The sequence below is a fragment of the Esox lucius genome, chromosome 14 (genome assembly GCF_011004845.1).
Source record: "Esox lucius isolate fEsoLuc1 chromosome 14, fEsoLuc1.pri, whole genome shotgun sequence".
Classification (NCBI taxonomy): domain Eukaryota; kingdom Metazoa; phylum Chordata; class Actinopteri; order Esociformes; family Esocidae; genus Esox; species Esox lucius.
In genome coordinates, this window is record NC_047582.1 from 206,017 (window position 1) to 227,713 (window position 21,697).

The 21,697-nt window shown below is 44.3% G+C and overlaps 1 protein-coding gene across 8 annotated transcripts in view; it reads left to right on the top strand.

Annotated features, from left to right (window-relative positions):
• Nucleotides 1-4,171: 4,171 nt before the first annotated feature.
• The window catches only part of sec16a (SEC16 homolog A, endoplasmic reticulum export factor), a 91,187-nt gene continuing 73,661 nt past the window's right edge, over nucleotides 4,172-21,697 (top strand). For 5 of the 8 annotated variants that reach the window (XM_010864553.4, XM_010864554.5, XM_010864555.4 and 2 more), the window contains exons 1-10: nucleotides 4,399-4,507; nucleotides 6,687-10,092; nucleotides 10,340-10,476; nucleotides 10,774-10,862; nucleotides 11,388-11,559; nucleotides 14,476-14,674; nucleotides 14,792-14,975; nucleotides 15,479-15,621; nucleotides 16,100-16,161; nucleotides 17,639-17,777. In XM_010864553.4, the coding sequence (XP_010862855.2) occupies nucleotides 6,760-10,092; nucleotides 10,340-10,476; nucleotides 10,774-10,862; nucleotides 11,388-11,559; nucleotides 14,476-14,674; nucleotides 14,792-14,975; nucleotides 15,479-15,621; nucleotides 16,100-16,161; nucleotides 17,639-17,777 (4,458 nt within the window). In that variant the 5' untranslated portion in view covers nucleotides 4,399-4,507; nucleotides 6,687-6,759. Of the gene's footprint in view, nucleotides 4,312-4,369; nucleotides 4,508-6,686; nucleotides 10,093-10,339; nucleotides 10,477-10,773; nucleotides 10,863-11,387; nucleotides 11,560-14,475; nucleotides 14,675-14,791; nucleotides 14,976-15,478; nucleotides 15,622-16,099; nucleotides 16,162-17,638; nucleotides 17,778-21,697 lie in introns of those variants that run through there. The other 3 variants (XM_020044757.3, XM_020044755.3, XM_010864551.4) reach the window with 3 other exon arrangements.

Genomic DNA, 21,697 nt, shown 5'->3' on the forward strand with positions numbered 1-21,697 from the left:
CCCATCGGCAGCCCACTAGCTTTCTGCCACTGCGGTCCCCGAGCTTTTCTGCAATTGAAAAAGTACTAGTATCTAATGAATAGTTATTAGTAACATTGAAATAAGTACTAGTGACTATTTTAATAGTTTCTAGTCCGAAGCAAATAGTTACTAGTAGCTAAAGAATAAGTACTAGTAACTTTAAAATAGTCACTAGTATGTTTTTTAAAAATGTTAAAATGGCCTGCTATACTATATATGCTATACTCATCTCATCTTCATCCGCTTATCCGGTATCGGTTCACGAGGACAGCAGCTCCAGCACGGGACCCCAAACTTCCCTTTCCCGAGCCACATTTGCCAGCTCTGACTGGGGGATCCCGAGGCGTTCCCAGGCCAGTGTCAAAATATAATCTCTCCACCTAGTCCTGGGCCTACCCCGAGGTCTCCTCCCAGCTGGACGTGCCTGGAACACCTCCCTAGGGAGACGTCCTGGGGTCATCCTTACCAGATGCCCGAACCACCTCAACTGGCTCCTTTCGATGCAAATGAGCAGCGGCTCTACTCCGAGTTCCTCACGAATGGCTGAGCTTCCCACCCTATCCCTAAGGAAGAAGCCAGCCACCCTTCTGAGAAAACCCATTTCAGCCGCTTGTACTCGCGATCTAGTTCTTTCGGTCATGACCCAGTCTTCATGACCATAGGTGAGGGTAGGAACGAAAATACAGGGATTGGATAGCCCTCAGAAGGGAGCTCCTCACCCCATACTCCCCCAGCACCTCCCACACAGTGGCGGCTGCTGGTCTTTCAAAGAGGGGAAGCTCATTTTCGGCCTACATTATAACCCTCTGATGGTCTTCATTTGTAGTGAAACTTGGGGTCTTTCGGGTCTTTTGGACCCCAGACAATAAAATTTAATTTTGTAACAGAACAATATTTATTTAATTTTTTTACAAATATAATTTTCTCTGTTTATTAATGGCTTCGCTAAAATCAGGTCGACAATATTAGCACTGTCTGCCTTCTCCAGATCCACAAAACACATGTAGACTGGACGGGCATATTCCCAGGCCCCCTCCGGGATCCTTGCAAGAGTAAAGAGCTTATCGGGTGTTCCGCGACCTGGATGGAATCCGCATTGTTCCTCTTCAATCTGAGGTTCGACTATCTGCCGAACCCTCCTTTCCTGTACCTTTGAGTAGACTTTCCCAGGTAGGCTGAGAACTGTGATACCCTTGTAATTGGTCCCCCTTTATGAACAGGGGAACCACCACCCCGGTCCGCCACTCCTTAGGCACTTTCCCCGACTCCCACGCAATGTTGAAGAGGCGTGTCATCCAAGAAATCCCCTCCACACCCAAAGCTTTCAACATTTCGGGACGGATCTCGTCAATCCCCGGAGCTTTGCCACTGTGGAGTTGTTTGACTACCTCCACTATAGAGGGCGTGTTAGTGGGATTTAGGAGTTCCTGAAAGTGTTCCTTCCATCGCCCAGTTACCTCCTCAGTTGAGGTCAACAGTGTCCCATCCTTACTGTACACAGCTTGGATAGTTCCCCGTTTTCCCCTCCTGAGGTGGCGAACGGTTTTCCAAAAGCACCTTGGTGCTGACCGAAAGTCCTTCTCCTTGGCTTCGCCAAACTCCTCCCACACCCGCTGTTTTGCCTCTCACAGCAGAGGTTGCAGCCCTTCGGGTCTGTCGGTACACTGCAACCGTCTTTGGAATCCTCCAGGATAACATATCCTGGAAGGCCTCCTTCTTCAGTTGGACGGCTTCCCTGACCACCGGTGTCCACCAGGGTGTTCAAGGGTTACCGCCCCTTGATGCACCTAAGACCTTTAGACCACAGCTCCCTGCCGCAGCTTCGGCAATGGAGGCTTTGAACATTGACCACTCAGGTTCAATGCCCCTAACCTCCACAGGGATGCCAGAAAAGTTCCGCCGGAGGTGTGAGTTGAAGATCTTTCGGACGGGGGCCTCCTTCAGATGTTCCCGGTTCACAACCCGTAGGTAATGTGCGTGGATGTAAGCCCCACCAGATTTAACTGATAGTGCTCCACCTCCCTCACAAGTTCCGGCTCCTTCCCCCACAGAGAGGTGACGTTCCATGTCCCCACAGCCAGCTCCTGCCACCCGGGTCTGGTCCGTTGAGGCCCCTGGTCTTCACTGCCAGCCATATGGCAGCGCACCCGACCCCAGCGGTTCCTCCCATGAGTGGTGGGCCCATAGGAGAGGGGGGTGCCACATTGCTTTTTCGGGCTATGCCCGACCGGGCTCCGTGGCAAACCCGGCCACCAGGCGCTCGCCGACGAGCCCTTCCTCTGGGCCTGGCTCCAGACGGGGGCCCTGGGCTTCCTCCGGGCAGGGTAATTCCTCCTCTTCCTCATTTGTACATAGAGGTTTTTTTTAACCATTCTTAGTCTGGCTCCTCCCCTGAGACCACTTTGCCATGGCAAAAACCCTATCAGGAGCACTAAGGCCCGGACAACACAGCCCTATATGCTATACTATATTCTTCAAACCTGATAGACACTTTTTAAATTCTGCTGCTGATGCTTTGCATGATTTCTATTTGTATTTTTACAGCGACAGTGCACATTAATCAATGTTTTAGTAAAACAGGCCTCTTCAGAGATCGGGTACATGTCCTCACCCTGAATGATAAAAAAATACTGGGTGCTGTGGAGATGTACAAAGAGGCCTCAACTGTAGAGGAAGAACAAGAAGCTCTCTCTCGATTCATGTTTTTGCTTAATGATTTTGAAGACACTGAAACATTCATGGACGAAATGGAAAAAAGAGGCTGGGGCTGGCTCAGGGGACGTGGAACGTCACCTCTCTGTGGGGGAAGGAGCCGGAACTTGTGAGGGAGGTGGAGCACTATCAGTTAATTGTCTAACTGGCAAATCGTTTAACTGTGTATTTCGTATTTTAGGTTATACCATTAACTTTAAGCTTTTGGACTCCATTAATTGACTTTCAATAATGTCTGTTGTGTTCTTTTGGACCTGTTTTACCAGTAATTTATTCTATTGGCACCGCCAGAGAAATTAATATTTCTGTAAACCGATGTTGACCTGACTTCTACGTGGTGCAAAGTAAAACGTGTTATCTTTCTGCAATAGGCTATAGAAAACTCAAGACTTCCAGTTTCCAAGTTCAACTTTCTGGAACATTGCTATTAAATTGAACAGTGCAAGAAAAATCACAATGATTTGCATGAAAACTGGTCAGATCTGCACAGCAGAACCCACAGGTCACTGCAAGGACCTATAGAACAGTTTAGCCTGCACGGAAGTAGTTGTTCACAGGTCCACCATACAATGTACCATACACAGCCTGCTCACATTTGTGTAATATGTTGAATCTATGGAAAATGCATAAACGGTAATCCTGTATAAACGTGTGCAAAAGAGTGTCATGTTTCACTTTTTACCATGTAGAGCTCAGATCAACTATACTGTAACTGCAATAAGCAGCATTATTATTATGCTTAATCAGACTAGACTGCTTTTTCAACATGTAGTCGAAGCAAATACATTTTTGTTTTCTATATCTATGCATGATCCCTCTGAACCTAGTGTTAAATCTTGAAAAAAGATTTAGAATGAAATCACTCGGACTCTGAGATGAAGTTGGAACGTTACACCGTAATGTACACGCCTCAACGTAATGACGTCATGTCAATAAAAGACAGCTAGCGTCGAACCTTGCGTCAAACCAGTATGTCTACAAACTGACCAATCGCGTGGGCATTATTTTATATTCAGGAACACTTATGTAACGCCACCAACTTTCTTTCTGCAAATGTACCACATTGCAAAAATGGGTCTGTGCGGGTTGATTTACCGGTAGGGTTGTATAGAAGAAATAGAGTTTGTACGTTTTTTTTTTTTTTAGTGGAGTCTGCGGGTGAGTGGCCGATACTGTCACAAAAAGCTGCCAACACTGTCTAGAACGGATGCAACAAACAACATCTCAAAACAAGTACCCACTGATTAACACAACATCCCGTGACTATGCATAAATAACTTAGCAATATGGTTCTAACGCTAGCTCGAACCCCTCTTGCTTCTGAGACCTACACACATTTTCCGTATTCCCCTTTAAAAGTTCACCTGATCGATTGAAGTCTACTCCCCAAACACATTGGTCTTGTTCGTTAGGACCTTTTACCGGTTTCATAAGGCGAGGGGGTTCCCAATGACCCCCAGTAGAGTTTCTGACTATGGCAAAAGTGCCATATCATAGCTGAGCTAAAATCTCATTCTTTCCATGCAAAGACTGAACCCGAAGACAAATGCGTATAGACCTACTAAACGGCAAAATAATGTAAGTTTGTATACCGAAGTTAGTGACCATACGTGTATATAGCGCTCTTGGTGACGCAACCGTGTTTGAGAGTGACGTTGCGGGTACACGTAGCCTAGTAGGATGTGTTTTGTGAAGATGGCGGCTGTGTGTCAGCCTCACTATCCTGCAAATTTGTAAGAATTTCATACTTAATTATTTAAAATATCGCAAGGAGGTAAGCTATTTGTTGTTCATAGCTAAGAGTTAATTATGTAATAACATGTTGGTTATTTAGAATATACTTACTAGCTAACGGTCAGTCATGATCAAGTGAATAATTACACTACAGTTACTAGCTAGCTATCTAAGCTAACGTTATTTAGCTATGTCCGAAAGGATACTCTGGGTCTTGATTTGTTATTTTCTTGTTATAGTTACGGTAACGTTGTTGGGTAACTAGATATCCGTGTATCTGAACGAGATGACTATCGAGTTTTTAAGGTCCTAATATTGTTTAATAATATTATCACCTGGTTAAATAAATCAGACAGCAGATCATCGATTTCATTTGATGTGCTACTTACTGTACTCATGTCTTTTAATCCGTGAACACGGTACAGTAATCATGGATCTAGCAACGCTAGCTAAATGTAGTAACGCGGCCGTTCGTTCGCGAGTGTCCATTATTAACTAACGTTGGTGGTCGCAAAATGGTCAACAAAGCTAGTTACCTAACTACACGTTAGTTAAGTTCGTTGGGAAGTGTAAACCAAAAGGACAGGACGTTAGCCTGTTGGTTTTGATCGTATTTATTGTACTGTCGTCTGTTTTAGTCGGCTTCTTTGGGATAAATCAGGGACTTCAGATGCAAATATACCTAGATAGGTTAATGTTAGCTCGCTAACTAAATGCTAGCGTGGCGTGTTCAATCACCTAGCTAATAGTAGTTATGTACTTTTCGTGAATGTTAAAGTAGTTTAGCTTAGCAGCTAACGGCGCGTCTAGAAGAATGCAGTTCGGTTTAACGTTGATACGCCATACTCACTGACGTTAGAGATTTATCCGGGGAATGTTCTAACTATTCCCAACGATTGGTAACGCAGTAACTGGTAACTAAGTAAAACTACGTTAGCATTGAAGTGTCCGATTTGTAATGTGCCGGATGTGTTCCGACCTAGGCCTTATGTCTAGTGCACGGTTAACGCTAGCTTTCATGTCATTAGGGTACTATTATGTTGTGGAGTACAGTACGGTGGCTAGCGTAAACCGCGAAGTGGCCTTACAACAAAAGCTAGGTCTGACGGTTTTCAGCTCTGCTCCTCGCAAATTGACGTTTTTAATCCCTCCTCATACTCCTTCAGTTACAAGTGTCATATGACGCACACAGGGCACATTCATTTGCTAAACGTTCTAGAAATTTGCAATTAGGAATATAATGAAAAAGAGCTGACACTATTACTAATTATTAATGTCAAGAGAAGCATGTTTGTTCATAGTATATTTTCATAGTATATATTTTTATCTGAACATTCCACAGCGTAAACATTGACAGAATTAAGCTAAAGAATACCTAAGATATCTGGGAATTCAAAAAGAACGAGATCAAGTCTTTATGTCAGTGAATATCTGAAAGTCGGAGCTCTTTGATGTGGCCATCACAGAGCCCCAAACAGGTCGTTTGAGACGAGTTCTGTATTCTCTTAAAAGCATTGAATTCTGAGGTAAGATTTTAGTTTTGAGTTCTAACTGGTTTTGAATGAGGAAGTAATAGCAGTAACCAAGGAAGTGTACCTACTGCTTTGTTAAAATGAAATGGCTATACAAGTAAACAAATCCCAACTCAATATGCTCACTCATTGTAGCCTTTGAATATAGCTAAGGATTTACAGGTTTTTATAAGGAATACAGTCCATATGGAAATGTGAATAATCATATACATTAGTTGTATTATTTGCTCAAATGTATAATGTATTTTATTTCTGCCACTATATTTACTTTAGGTTGAGAGTACTAATGACACACAATGCAGTTTCATCAGCTATGCGCAATCACTTTATTCGCTTTTGTGGGTTAAGGGTCTTTGTTCCATAAATCCTTAAGCTACTCAGGAATGTCTGCATTTCTTGTACTATGTCTGAAAGGTGGCTAAATTCTTGGGTCTACAATGGACTACTGCAGAGATGTAGTTTTTGCATTGGTCAAGTCAAATGGTGATGCTTGTGTTGTGGAACTCAACCCTTTTCTTGTGAAGTGCCACAATCTTCTAGAATCTTCATCCTGTTCTAAGGCTTACGATAGTACTTCCACACTGTTCAAGACGGTTAGGTAAACAATATGGAGCAAACATGGGTGTGGCGGGTCTATCCCACAAATGTGCCATACTTAACATAATGTGTTTTCTCTCCTACCGACAGCCACATCTAAGCTCATCCCTTTCAGTGACGTCACTACAGTGGCCTGGTCCTTGGACCTTTCAGAACTGCAGCCATGCAGCCCCCTCCCCGGCCCGGCCCCCCAGGTGTTTCCCGACCCCCTCAGGCCAGTGGTGGGCCCAATGCCTTCCGGAGACAGAGGCCTCATAAAAATACAGGCTCCATGGCGGGACAACCACCCCCTGCCCAGCCCATGACAGACCCCTTTGCTTTTGGCAGACAAAATGCCCCTATACTTGCAGCACCCAGTAGCAGCCCTCAACCTATTCAAAACATGGCTCCCAGTACCTACCCCCAGGCTGGAATGAGTCAGGGGCTTCACCAGTCACAACCACTGGAAGATGCACAGGCTGGGGCTGCACCTCTTGACCCACAACTATCTTCTACCCCAGGGGTAAGCCTCTTTACCCCTCATAGTGGTATGTCCCCGTTCCCTGGAGCGCTCCTCTGCCCCCCAGACCATGCATCCCCCAGTGCAGAGCAGGGCTATTTCAACTCTAGCGTGCCAGTACCCTCTATGACCCCAAGGCCTCCTCCCATGGCCTCGGCCCCTGTGCCCGGCCAAGCACCACATGCCCCGGACCACAGGGGTGAGCCCCCACCTCGTGTGATGCCCTTCCCGCCTGTGTTTGCCGCTTCCTCTCAGTGGGGCCACGACCATGGGAGTCGTCCTCCGTCTGTTCAGAACTATTTCCAACCCACTAGTGACCCTCTGCCCATGACTTATCACACCCCTGCACAGATACCCTCGCCTCATGGCGCCCCTCCTGTACAACAGACCCTACCTAGTCCCCAGCAACCAGACAAGGCACCTAGCTCCCAGTGGTCCAACCTGGCTAATGCAAATGGATTACAGCAACATGACTCCCATTTCCAGAATCAGAGCTATTTGAGCCAAAGTTCAGCTTCACAGGAATCCAGGTTGAACCAACCCCCCCAGGACCTGGCCTATCATCAGATGGGTGCTGGCCCTAGCCTGACTCGCCCCGACTCTGCCGGTTCTCACTATCGGCCAGACTCTGCCGGATCTCATCATGGATCGGCCCCTGCACCAGTCCCCTACGTTGCAGATGGGACCATTTCCATGTTTTTCGAAGGCAGCGATGTGGAGAATGAGGAAACCCTTGCCGGGGAGGGAGGCAGAACAGTGAATGGGCTCCAGCCCTCCCACAGTCATGAGCAGATGTCTTCCCATAACCCCCAAGCCCATCTGCTGGCTGGAGTGGAGGCCCCCCAAGGTTACCAAGCCCCCCCCCTAGAAGCTGACCAGCCACCACCCTACATGTTTGATAATAACTTTCCTGGAGCTGAAGATACCGCTCAGCCGAAACCTACCGAGGGCCAATTTGACCACGTGGAAAACCTGGAGTGTGTCACCAACCAGGAGGTCCTGCCAAGCGAGCCCCAGAGCAGCCCGGTTGCAGCAGCTGCCCACGGAGGAGTTCGTTACGAGGTTGGCCCCAATCTGGAGACCCCAGACTGTGTTTCCCGGCCCATGCGCTCCGCCAGTGTCTCTTCCAGTTACAGCAACATGAGCCACAGCAGCGGCACCGGTATAGTTCCACGCCGGCATCAGGGAGTAGTTGGCACTTTCATCCAGCAAGAAAGCCCCCGACCCTCTGAGGATGTACACTTGGCAGCCGCTTCAGGTGGCTACTTTGAACAGATTGACACCTCTCCGGCCGGGGACGCAGCTGCTGCTCGACACCGTGTCTCAGAGAGAGTGTACCCCAGCCAGCCCCCGACACCCAGCCCTCCCAAGCCCACCGGCGTTTTCCAGGCCAGCGCCAACTCCTCCTTCGAGCCTGTGCGCTCCCACACTGTCGGAGTGCGCCCAGTGGAGGTGGACCGTGCACGGATGGTAGTGGAGAGAGGCTCGGACTCTCTGCCCGGAAACCTAGAGCAGCCCCCGGACAACGTGGAGAATATCTATGGAGCGGCCGTGGGGCATGCCCAAGCTGGAGTTGGGGTGCCACCTCTAGGATATCCTTTGAGCCAGTCCCTCTCCAGGCCATCATCCCGGGCTCATGTTGCCCACAGGCCGTGCGAGAGCCCCGCCACTACCCTGTGGGCCCAGCAGGATCCGGCCAGCTTGGGAGCCAACATTCTGCTGGCCCCTGCCGCCCCTCCGGTCCTTGCCCCGTTGCGAGAGCCCAGTGCTGAGGTTATCCAGCCGCCTGAGGATAACCCCTTGGACCTTCAAGCCCCTCACCATGGCTCTCTGCCCTCCCCGCACCCTACAGAGAACCTGGAGAACCCTCCTAAGGTGAGTGAGGGGGATTTTTCTGACCCACAGACTGCTCTGGGCTACGCCTCCCTTCTAGTTTCTGAATCGCTCCACCAGCCTGTGCTGATTGCCCCACCCATTTCCAACTACAGTGTAATTCCTCCCAGCAACTCTGCTCTCTCAGCTAATCAGATCAGCCCCAGGGAGGCCAGCCTTCCTGTCAGAACACCTGCCTCCCAGCCCAGCCCTCGGCCGAGTTCCCATCAGAACCCATTGTTTCCTCCCACACAAATGAGCTTCAGCTCCACCTCTAGTCAAAGCCCCCTTAATCTGGCTCGGGAAGGGGTTAAACCAGAGATCACACCGCCACTGTCCCAGTCTCAGCCCGCCCGTCCTCCTATCTCACGTGGCCAATCAATGGGTGGAGACGGCCACTCTTCTCTACCTGTTAATTCACAGGCTCCTATTCATGTTTCTGCTGCTCCTGCTGCTACCAATCATGATCAACAGTCAAATTACGAGCTGCTTGATTTCTCTATGCACCAATCGCAGATCCCAAACCAAGCAGCTGGGCAGCCACCTCCCTCCCTGCAGCAGGGCCCACCCCTGGCAAGTAACGCCCCTGGGTTTTACCTGCAGGTCACCAAAGATGCTCAACATGGGGCGAAAGGTGAAGGGGACTCTCCTGTAGCACACATACCTGCTGAACCTACTCCCCGCCCAGCGGCCCAAAACACTCAACAGCCACCATCTGTGGTACCCCAGCCTGGGCACTTAGGTCAAGTTGAAGCCCCTTCAGCCCCTCTGAGTGGAGGACCCCGCTCCCAGGGGCAGTATCCACCACAAGTACAGGTGCCTGCCAGGGGGAATGCACCCTCAGCTGCTTATCCTGTACCTGGTGTACCTGCGTCCAATCCCCCTAAATCAGGAACTGGACCCACCCCCCAAGGACTACCTGGGGCCCAGCCATCCCCTGCTGACCCACTGCAACCTCCCTCATCCCTGGGGAGCCAGCAGGGCTACGGCCCCCCTCCTCCGGTTCCGGGGTATGGGGGGTATTATGGAGGTGCCTACACGGAGTACCCAGATGGCAGAGCACTATATCCTCCAGCTCCATTCCCACCTGCCCCTGTGGATCCCAGAGCGCAGCAGCATTATCAGGTATACATATCTCTCTACTCAGTCTTGTTTGCTACATGTTATATGCATTTATATCTGTATGATAGCTGTTGATGTTGATGCTAATGCTGTATTTTTCCAATCTGTTGCCAAATTGAGGGGTTTGTAGTGATTCTAATGTATTTTGTGGGGCATGTGCTTTGTGTGTAGAAATTAGTGTCATCTCAAAGTATTGCTCAAGTAAAAGAAGACAACCAGAACCATTTTGACAGTATATTTTTTCCCTCAGGATGACCCATACAGGAGGTTGGACCCTCGCTATGGCCGATATGATGGAGCAAACCCGGCCTACCCTCCATACAGAGAGCCCCAACCGGAGAGGCCTAGCTCCAGAACTAGCCAGTACTCAGACAGACCCTCCTCCAGGTCAGGGCAGAGTAACAATTGTAACAGTAATACTTTATTGCCAATGCGTACTGTGGAGAAGTGTGCACGTGTGCAGTGACTGAATGCATGTGTTTGTGTATTTTTTTTATTTGACTGTTACACTAGTTGTCAAAGTTCCTGCACACCATTCATTTAGTTTGGATTGGGAAAACTTGTCTGCTGGATGCATTTGCATATTTGCTTTTTAGGGTCCAGAGTTTTAGGTAAGGCCCGTCTGTAACTGTAGGTTGGTTGGTTGAACCTATTTCATCTATTGTCTGCCCTCCCCTCCCCCAGGCAAGGTTTTCCACCAGAAGATTATCACAGAGCTAACCGAAGTGCCTATGATGACTACTATGCAGAGTACTACAAAAACCAGTATGGAGGTACTGACTAGGTTAAGTGATAGTTAATTGGTGGGTCAAGGATAATAGTTATTGCCAATCTGTATATTGTGTAAAGCCAAATGTATACCTGACAAAGTGTGTAACTTAACTACAATGGTAATCCTTTGCAGTTGTTTAGCAAAGAATGCAGACGTCTACAGCCTGTGTAAGACCCTTTGTCACAGAATTTTGGGCAGACAATTATAGTACTTTAATGGAGTGAAGTGGTCTCCCAGTCTAGAACTTCAGATACGCTCACACATGAAAGCCACTGAGCTGTTGCAAATAGATAGTTATTCCTCACAAATTGCTAAACAGTTTTGATGGCTGAATACCAGTCTGTGCTGCCCTGTGAACAATTTCAAAATCAAGCGTGGCCCTTAAGCTAAACAAGTGTGCACGCTTCTTGGTTATCAACATCTTATAGAAAAACGTATTAACAAGTCATTAACAAGAATACAATTGTAAAGTAAAGTCTTCGCTAGCATTAGACAGTCTTGATGGCTTCCAACTGTCTCTGTCCAGACCGGAGCAGATGGGACACCTATAACGTTGCAGCAGGTGCCTATGACCCCCGCTACCGAGACTACTATGACCAAAACTACTGGTACAGCTATCACCCTGAGGCATACCGGGGCAGAGAGGCTGCTTACTACAACCAGCAGCCTGCCCAGCAGTATCCTGCTGCCCCCCCCAGGTATTCAATGCTGATTTTCTTTTTACTCCTTTTATATGTATGTATGTGTTTACATGCAATAAAGTACGCCCCCTGGAAAGTTTTTCATTTTTGGACACATGGATATCTGAGCTATTTTCCAACCATGTTAATAAGGGTAAAGCAATTTAGCAAATCACACCCACACATTTTAACGTTTATGCAATTAAAATAAACAGAAATACAATTTCCTTATGCAAAAGGTTAGCATACCCTTAACTTTACAATCACAAATATCTTAAATTAGAATCTGTAAATAATGATTGGGACAACTGAACTCAATAGACATTATCTTGGGAGCGTTTGGTTTGAAAAGACCTATCCAAGGCCCTCTGAAGAAAGATTATTGAAATACATTATTTCACTGTCCTGCACAGCATTTACAAGACCACTGGAATTCTACATGGTACAGGTTGTCCCATAAAATTCATGCAAATTCAAGAGATGACTGAAAGATGCTCATAGATGTTTCTGAGGACACCAGGTTAACATCAAAGGATCTGCAGGCCTCTTTTGCCACAATTAATGTTGAATTGCATGAGTCAACTGTCAAAAAGAGATCTCACAAACGTCCTACATCGTTGGTCAGGAAGGAAGAAGCCTCAACTCTCACAAAACAACACGATTGGCAGAAGAACCTCATACCAACTACAGGGCATGTAGGTGGTGGCAGTTTGGTTTAGGGCTGCTTTGCTGTCTCAGAGCTAACAGGCCATCATTGAGTCAACCATGTTGTACCAGGTCACTCTTGAGAATGTGAGGCCATCTGTCAAAAAGCTTAAGCTGAACCGACCATGGATCCATCAACAGGATAAAAAACACAAAGCTGCAACACAATATCTCAAAAAGAAGAAATTAAGGGTTATGGAATGGTCGACTCAAAGCCCAGATGGCAATCCTATCTAAATTATCTTGAGTAACTTGAAGCGGAGTCGTATGTGCAGTAGCAATCAAACAAGACACAGTTGAAGCAGTATTATAAAGAAGATTGGGAAAAATACAGGTGCTGGTCATAAAATTAGAATATCATCAAAAAGTTTATTTCTGTAATTCCATTCAAAAAGTGAAACTTGTATATTATATTCATTCATTACACAGAGACTGATATATTTCAAATGTTTATTTCTTTAATTGTGATGATTATAACTGACAACTAATGAAAATCCCAAATTCAGTATCTCTGAAAATTTGAATATTACTTAAGACCAATACAAAAAAAATATTTTTAGAAATGTTGGCCAACTGAAAAGTATGAACATATTAAGAAAGCATTTGAGCATGTACAGCACTCAATACTTAGTTGGGGCTCCTTTTGCCTGAATTACTGCAGCAATGCGGCGTGGCATGGAGTCGATCAGTCTGTGGCACCGCTCAGGTTTTATGAGAGCCCAGGTTGCTCTCTTCACAATACCCCATAGATTTTCTATAGGGTTAAGGTCAGGTGAGTTTGCTGGCCAATTAAGAACAGGGATACCATGGTCCTTAAACCAGGTATTGGTAGCTTTGGCACTGTGTGCAGGTGCGAAGTCCTGTTGGAAAATGAAATCTGCATCTCCATAAAGTTGGTCAGCAGCCGGAAGCATGAAGTGCTCTAAAACCTCCTGGTAGACGGCTGCGTTGACCTTGGACCTCAGAAAACAAAGTGGACCAACACCAGCAGATGACATGGCACCCCAAACCATCACTGACTGTGGAAACTTTACACTGGACTTCAAGCAACGTGGATTCTGTGCCTCTCCTCTCTTCCTCCAGACTCTGGGACCTTGATTTCCAAAGGAAATGCAAAATGTACTTTCGTCTGAGAACATAACTCAACAGCAGTCCAGTCCTTTTTGTCTTTAGCCCAGGTGAGACGCTTCTGACGCTGTGTTTTATTCAAGAGTGGCTTGACACAAGGAATGCGACAGCTGAAACCCATGTCTTGCATACATCTGTGCGTGGTGGTTCTTGAAGCACTGACTCCAGCTGCAGTCCACTCTTTGTGAATCTCCCCCACATTTTTGAATGGGTTTTGTTTCACAATCCTCTCCAGGGTGCAGTTATCCCTATTGCTTGTACACTTTTTTTTTTTCTACCACATCTTTTCCTTCCCTTGCCTCTCTATTAATGTGCTCTCTATTAATGCTTGGACACAGAGCTCTGTGAACAGCCAGCCTCTTTAACTATGACCTTTTGTGTCTTGCCCTCCTTGTGCACGGGGTCAATGGTCGTCTTTTGGACAGCTGTCAAGCCAGCAGTCTTCCCCATGATTGTGTAGCCTACAGAACTAGACTGAGAGACCATTTAAAGGCCTTTGCAGGTGTTTTGGGTTAATTAGCTGATTAGAGTGTGGCATCAGGTGTCTTCAATATTGAACCTTTTCACCATATTCTAATTGTCTGAGATACTGAATTTGGGTTTTTCATCAGTTATAATCATCAAAATGAAAAGAAATAAACACTTGAAATATATCAGTCTGTGTGGAATGAATGTATACATTATACAAGTTTCCCTTTTTGAATGGAATTACTGAAATAAATCAACTTTTTGATGATATTCTAATTTTATGACCAGCACCTGTACATCAAAATCTATAGGGGGAAAAAAGACAACTTTCGTGGGGGCGTATGTACTTTTTTCACATGACTGTATGTATACTACTTCAGTGAAATAAAGTCAAATATGACAGATGAGTAGAGGATTACGTAAGACCCAGGCATGGATTGAACCAATTACACAAGAGTTCCACACTAAACCACATTATGGAACCAGATTGTTCCGCACATTTTAGTGTTCTTCATTAATGCTTTCCGTATAAGTAAATGCATTTCTAAAATGAATAGTTAATTTGAGCTTTTTAAGTCTTAGAGAAATTAATTGTTTAAATGTTCAGATCTAAAGGAGTTTGTCTGGGATTAGGCCACAGGGTTATGATGACCAGTGGCGATACTATCCTGGTTATGACGCCAGCTTTGACGATGATTACCGGCGACAGAGGGACCTGTATGGCGACGATTTTGATCGGCGGAGTGTCCATAGCGAACAGTCGGCCCACAGTCTGCATAGCTCACATAGCCATCACAGTCGACACAGCAGTTTCAGCTCCCGCTCACAACAGGTGTGTGTGGGTGGGTGTGGGTGGGTGGGTGGGGTAATTTTTTTTGTGAATCTCTTGTGCGTTGTACTTCTTTTTTAAACCCTTTAATGATATCCATTTACCCCCTCTGCCATGTAGAGTCAGGTGTACAGGTCCCAGCCTGACCTGACAGCAGTTTATGACCCCACTGTGTCTACGTTGCCTGTGGACTACTCCTATGGACAATACCCAGAGCAGACCGACCTGGGACAGAGCTTCAGCCAGTACCCCTACACTTCTGGCTACCAGGCAGACGACAGCACTTGGGTTGCCACTGAGCAGCGTAGGAATATTTTTATTGATATTAATTGCCAGCTTCAGAGCAAATTTGCCTTTTGAGTTCCGTGGGGGGGGTATTTTTGCATTATAGGACCTACCTTCTGCTGGTGCTTTTGCATGCATTCCTTTTTTGGATGGGAGTTATTGTGATTGCATTTATTTGAACTAGAAAAAAAGAATGGTCTTTTTTTTTGTGTGGAATTAATGCAACCAGTCATTATGCTTTGATCTAACTGTTAAACATTTACGCTTGTCAACAATTTTAACATCTCACTCTCCCCCAATCAACTCACCGGAAAAACCACCTGAGCGAGTGGAACATCCCTATTACCTACATAACCAGTCCTATTAGTGATTCTAGTTGGTCTGGGGTTTTTGGGATCAGATTATTCACTGAATATTAAAATTATGCTATATCTCGTTACTCACAATCTGGAGTAATGGGAATTGGGAAACTTGTTTTTGCTGAGTCTGGATTGTTAAAGACATTCTCCCTTTATCCCTCAGCTCCTCCTCGTCCTGTCACTCCAGAGAAGTTCTCTGTACCGCACCGCTGTGCCTGCTTTGGGCCCGGGGGTCATCTGATCCAGGTCCTTCCAAACCTCCCATCAGCTGGCCAGCCTGCTCTAGTGGAGATCCACAATATGGAGGTAACCTGGGAACCCAACCCTCAATTTGCCAGAGTTCAGTTGTCACTAATAGTGCTTTATATAGCTTTTATTGTGACCAGGTGTTCGGCTATGATCAACATTTTAGCACATGTGCACAAGGAGTCAAATGAACTCAGATGAACATGGAATCAAATCATCTCAACTGGAGGATAAGGCAGATCACTTGCAGCTCATGTGTCAGGTTAATACAGAACTGAACATGTGACAGTTCTGCCTTGCAAATTATATTTGCTGAGCAGTATATTTTTCTGCTGTAGTTGCAATGTATTACAGTCCCTGGGCTGCACACTAACTACGTAAGACTGCATTTTGCATAGATAATTATGCTTTTATAAACCAGGTGTTACCAAACAGTATTATCAACTATCAGATTATTTATTTTTTTTAAATATCAAATTGTGACCAGTGAATGGTATTGTAAAGTGTTCGTCTCAACCCTCTTGAATTTTTACTACAGACAATGCTGCAGGACACATCGGAGCAGTCCGAATTGCGCTCCTTCCCAGGACCACTTTTGAAGTAAGATGTTTTTGTCCTTTTACCCTTCACCCCCGAACACTAGTTTCCTAGATTGAGATAAAGGTTAGGCTAGGTTGTAACTACTGTTTTACCCCTAAGCTTTGCTTAGTTTGCTACCCAGTTAGGGGTAGGTGAGGCCCATATAACCACAGATATGAGATCAGCTTACCATCCCACAATTGATAGTTTTCACGTGACGTCACGGTACATGGGAATGCCCACTTGGCGGCAGAACAAAGTCTCCTTCCATTGCCCACAATCAACAAGTCAGCAACTTTTACCAGTTATACTTCAAAATTCCACATAGTTCCATTTCCACTGGCTGTGCTAACCCACATATACATCTCCGGAAAACATTAGGAAAAATGTCCACTGAAAATGTTTCTTTCCTTTTTTTAAGAAATTTGTAAAGGAAAGTTTTGAGTGAGGAACATAAGCATTCAATTTGCAGTGGTGTCTTAATTTTAACACGTCTGTTCCTCACTCAAAACCTTCCTTTTCGACATTTTGGAAATGGAAAGAAGAGAGTGCAGTGGTCTCAATTTTTTCCAGAGCTGTATATTGTATTTGCATTAATATCTACATGTCATCATTATAATTAATGACATGGTCTGTTTTCGTCTACACCGATGCAACCAACTCAAATGGCCTACTGTTGCTTGTTATTGAGGCTAGCTAAACCTCTCTTTTTAAACATATTGCGTTAGCTAAATGAATAACAAAGTTAATAAAGGAGAAAAACCCACCAATCCAACCTTCTCCACAGCAACCCAGACTGTCAATGGTGGGTCATTTAAACAGTAGGAATGGTTTACCTGACATTGGGAAAACATTTATATTATTACTGGTGCATTTGTGACAAGATTCTGTGTTGTACTGGCTGCACTACGCTACACTGTCCACCCATAGAACCAACGGTAATTTAGGTAAATTAGCACTCCACTTCGCTTTGATTAAGCATTTCTGCTCTTTCACCTTCCAAACAATTGCATAATTGTCCCTTTTGTACACTTTCATTTTGGTAGCTATTTAAGGGGATGGATTCTCCACAAGGTATATGTACGCATTCCTAAAGTTCAGCTTCGGCAGGGATGCCACTGTTTTTATCGATTTAAATAAAGCTGCTGGTGCTGTATATGGGTCACAAGTGCCTAAGACTTGCAGTGTGTTTGCATATCTTTGTTTTTAATGTTTTGTGAGGTGATCTTAACACTCATGCATTTAAAAGTAGAAAATTTGACCTGCTTGTGCACTAGCTCCATAGAATTCCCAGTGTTAGCTGCTATGTTTTAGCAATGTTTGCCTGCCAGACTGTCAGAGCAATCTTGTGACTGAACACTATTAATACAAACCTTTTTAACTATTAGAGAAACAAAAAACTGATCTTAGTATTAATTTGTATGCGCTGCTTTATACCCTTGTCTGTCTGGATTGCTCACATTTGTTCTGTTAAGCATTGGGATTTTTTTTCTTGCAGGGATGACACCCACAAGGTGGACGTGATAAAGTTCTCTCAAAACAAAGTCCTTGAGTGTGCCCGCAACAACGACCTCCTGGACAAGGACTCTGCTGCTCTCCTCTGGGATTTCATTGTGCTGCTGTGTCGGCAGAATGGGGTAAGACTGCTGGCCAGAGGTGGAACTGTATGGGAAACAGTTTTGTCTGCTCATTGCAATTTGCTTTGGCTGAAGTTGCACTGCTGTTTAAAGAAATGTTGAAGCCAGTCCACTGCTTTTCTCTTCTTGCATTCTAATGATGGACTGATTTACCAGGTGGGTGAAATTGGAAAAGTTGTACTTCCTCCAGGGTAGGATTTGAACACCATGTTTAGATGGTTGAATTGTAGCATAAACACTGGTGGGCTGCTTTCATGACAATGCCTTCCAACAATACCTTGATCAGCGGCTCACCAGCAGCTCTACGGCGGCTAGCCAGCGGCGTGTCACTTTTATGCACTAAACTCAGTGGGATGCCTCACGCCCCAATATTAGGTTTTATTTATAATAATTTTGGACATATCAGAAATGACAAAGAACTGAATAAAATCTAAACAATTTATTTCAAACACACATGTGCACATACATTTTTATATATAAAAAAATAGTGAAGAAAATGTGTCCAGCATCAGATATAGTAAAATCACAGTATTTGAATGTGAAAAATTACAAAATAAACAAAATGCAATACAAAATATTCAAGGGCTAGAATGTCAGTAATATACATAAGTGTGACCTTGCAGCAATTAATAGTTATTGAATATTAAGAGGATAATACGATCATATATACAATACTGTACATAGCAGGAGTTAAAATATAAAATGGAGTTCTGTAGTTTAGCAGCAATATTGGTTGTGCAGGAAATGTCATTCATATTCAAGGCAGGTCCCTTGTACCGCCGCAACGTCTTCTCCCACCTGCACGGTCAGCTGCCCCTTTCTGGTACCTGCAGGGCTACGGTTCTATACAGCCTCATCAGTGGCATCCCGGTTGGCATCTTCCTAATGGCACCTGTAATACAGTAAACAGATATTGTACTTCAATGGTCTGAGATGATTTTGAGAATTGCATGACATTCAAGACAAATTAAATGTTTCACGAAACATGCTAGCGCAACCATAGTTTTGTTTTTTCCTGATTGTAGAGCCAACTGTGCCCTCAGCTCGACCTTCTCTTCACTCAGCCGCTTGATCTTCTCCAAATGTACCGAAAGTAAAGTTAACCAGATATTTAGGACTGAATAATTATTTTACAATCAGAACTCAAATCGCTGTGTCTGCCAAAATCGCTGTGTCTTCCCCCAACCTCTGCCTTCTTGCCCTTAAAACTTAATGGAAATTTACAAATAAAATTGGAAGCAACATGCTTTCATAACAAGTTAGGCATCTGGGTTAAGTGAATGAACCCAAACATACCTATGTAGCAGTCCTCTACATGGTGGCATGGAGTACCTCTCTGGTGCGTTGGAGTGCTGTGCTTGCTCCATCCTAAAAATAAACAAAAGTTGGTGAACAAGTATTTATAGGGAAACCAAGTAAACATTGCAGCAATTATGAGATCAACATGTAATTCACGTACCTCCAGGGCTGCAATCCACAGGGTGATGTGTGTCCTTGGGGTGGTAGCTGGAATGATTTTTGCTCCTCTGGGGACCGGTCACTCACGTATCTGGGAAGAGTTAAGGTTTGTAAGAATTTCCCCGGCAAAACACATTTTCATTCCAAGGTTCAAATTTCAGGCAAACTTGTCGTGGATGAAGGACTTCCTGCTTATGATGCTGTGTGGTGGCCAGTAGCAAAGTCCCCCTTTGAGCCACAGACTGCCACGCAGTCATCCTCCAACAGGAACAAAACTACAGAAAACGTCATGACCTGAAAGCAATGTTTTGAAAAGAGATCTAAAAAAACGGCAGCATAAGACACACAGGCCAGTTAAAAACAATGTGGATATACAAAGACACATCAGTAACGGAATTGTAACAAGTCCAGGTTTAGCTAGTCTAGCTAAATGTTACTGCCTAAGATGTTATCCACATGATGTGGATAACGTTACACAAAGAAACACGATTAAGCCAACATTACATATCAGTTGATAAAATTTACAAGGAATAAGCTCTTATATTATAACATTCTAGCTTGCACTAAAACACAATTTAGCTAACAATGTTACCATACCTGTTCAACTGTTGATATGCGAAGAAGCACAAAACATCTGAACTTAAAATGAAGAAACAAAAAATAGGAAGCAACCAAACTTGTGGACACACGAAGGAACGCAATGGTTACTGTAGATATTTCATCTCAGGCCAATGCTGTTTTTTTTCAAGCTCAGTTTCTATAACTTGTTTTCCCGCCAATTGTTTAGAACTTGCGTTAAGCTACCAGTGACTTTGACTAAATCATTTGAATGTTAATAGAATATTGCAATATTGCAAACATTAATTATTTAAGACAAAACAGTCATTATGTTCTTACTCAGTAACCTAACAACACTTGGTTAGTTATAATAATGCAGAACAGAACTCACCATAGCTATGTAGGTGACTCAGCGTTCAATAATTTTCAGTCCGATGTCCAAAAATCTTTATCTTCATTTGTTTTGGGAGTTCATCAAATTGTAGTAAAACAATGTCATAATCCACGTTGTGACGTCCGATTCAGAGCATATAGTATATACCTTACACACTTTGAAAAAGAGTTGTTCCTTTTCCTGAACGAGACTTAAAGGAACCGTATGTAGGATTGTGGCCAAAACTGGTACTGCAATCACTTTAAAAATACTGTAGGGTGGTGTATCCCCCTCCCCCTCCCCCCTGACTCGAGGTTGCCAGACAAGTTGCAGGTTTGGGCAGAAATGTAGGCTGCTTCTACGAGCTTCCAATGGCAAGTGAAGACGAGTCGTACACAGTCAATTTTTATTTCTGTTAATTATGTTTATGCTTAATTAACAGAGATATTTTGCGAAGTAATTATGTATTGCAAAAATTTACTAATTGCCATTAGTCAAATATAATCGTAAAGATGTATGCTCGTATGTGACAGTACATTGTTAACGTAAGCCTATGTCGCTGTGTAACCAATATCAAAGATACAGCTATTCATTTAGCTGACGCTATAAGTGAAAGCGGCCAGCTGTATTTTTTTACTTACCCTGCAGCACACGTCCATAACGCTAACATATGTGATGTGAACGATTACATGACATTCTACTATTTTTGGCTTTAGAACTTGCATAAAAAACAAGTAGGCTACAAAAAACATTCAAAAGGGGGCCAAATTTATTTAACTTCATAGGCTACGCTGTGCTTTTCATTAGTTTTATGGACATTAGAAAAAGTTATTTTACCTTGGAATTGCGCCTAGTGCTTCCAAACCAACACTAACATAGTGCCTAGCCCAAAAGGTAGAGAATGTTTATTTTGAGTTAGCACTTGTACTACTCTCACTTGTTTCAGCCTGATTCAGACAAGTACAAAAGTTTTTGTCATAAGTAGGCTAACAAATAACGAAAACATTTGCCACAGCAAGTATAACGCGGGACAAATTCAATATCACCAATGGCTATCACAGGGTTGTTTTCAGTCCCATCAGAAAAGATTTAGAGTAACTAAATAACATTAGCAATGGTCATAACTGGTCAACTTGTAGCACGTGTAACTTAGTCCACAATATACGCGAAGAACGAATGAGGAATAATTTTTTTCCAAGGTAAAGTTAGGCTTCTGTCTCAATTACGTTTTAAATTGCCATAATGGGCGTGCTAATGTTGTTTTCCTCAGCGTCTCAGCATAAGGACAGAGAAACGGGTTTTGATAATGCATTGCTAATGTTAGCATACGTCCATCTGAGCTAACGTACTTTGTTCGACTGTCATGAATACATGAAATGTCCATTGACATCAAGTACAAGTTAGTCAAACATGAATCTTACCTGTCCAGGAGAACATTAGCAACATTGGCGTCTGTCTTCAAATTCTTCTCCGTTTTCAGCCGTCTCCATCTTTTAAAGGCATCTCCTATACAAATTCTTGTTTTATTTCG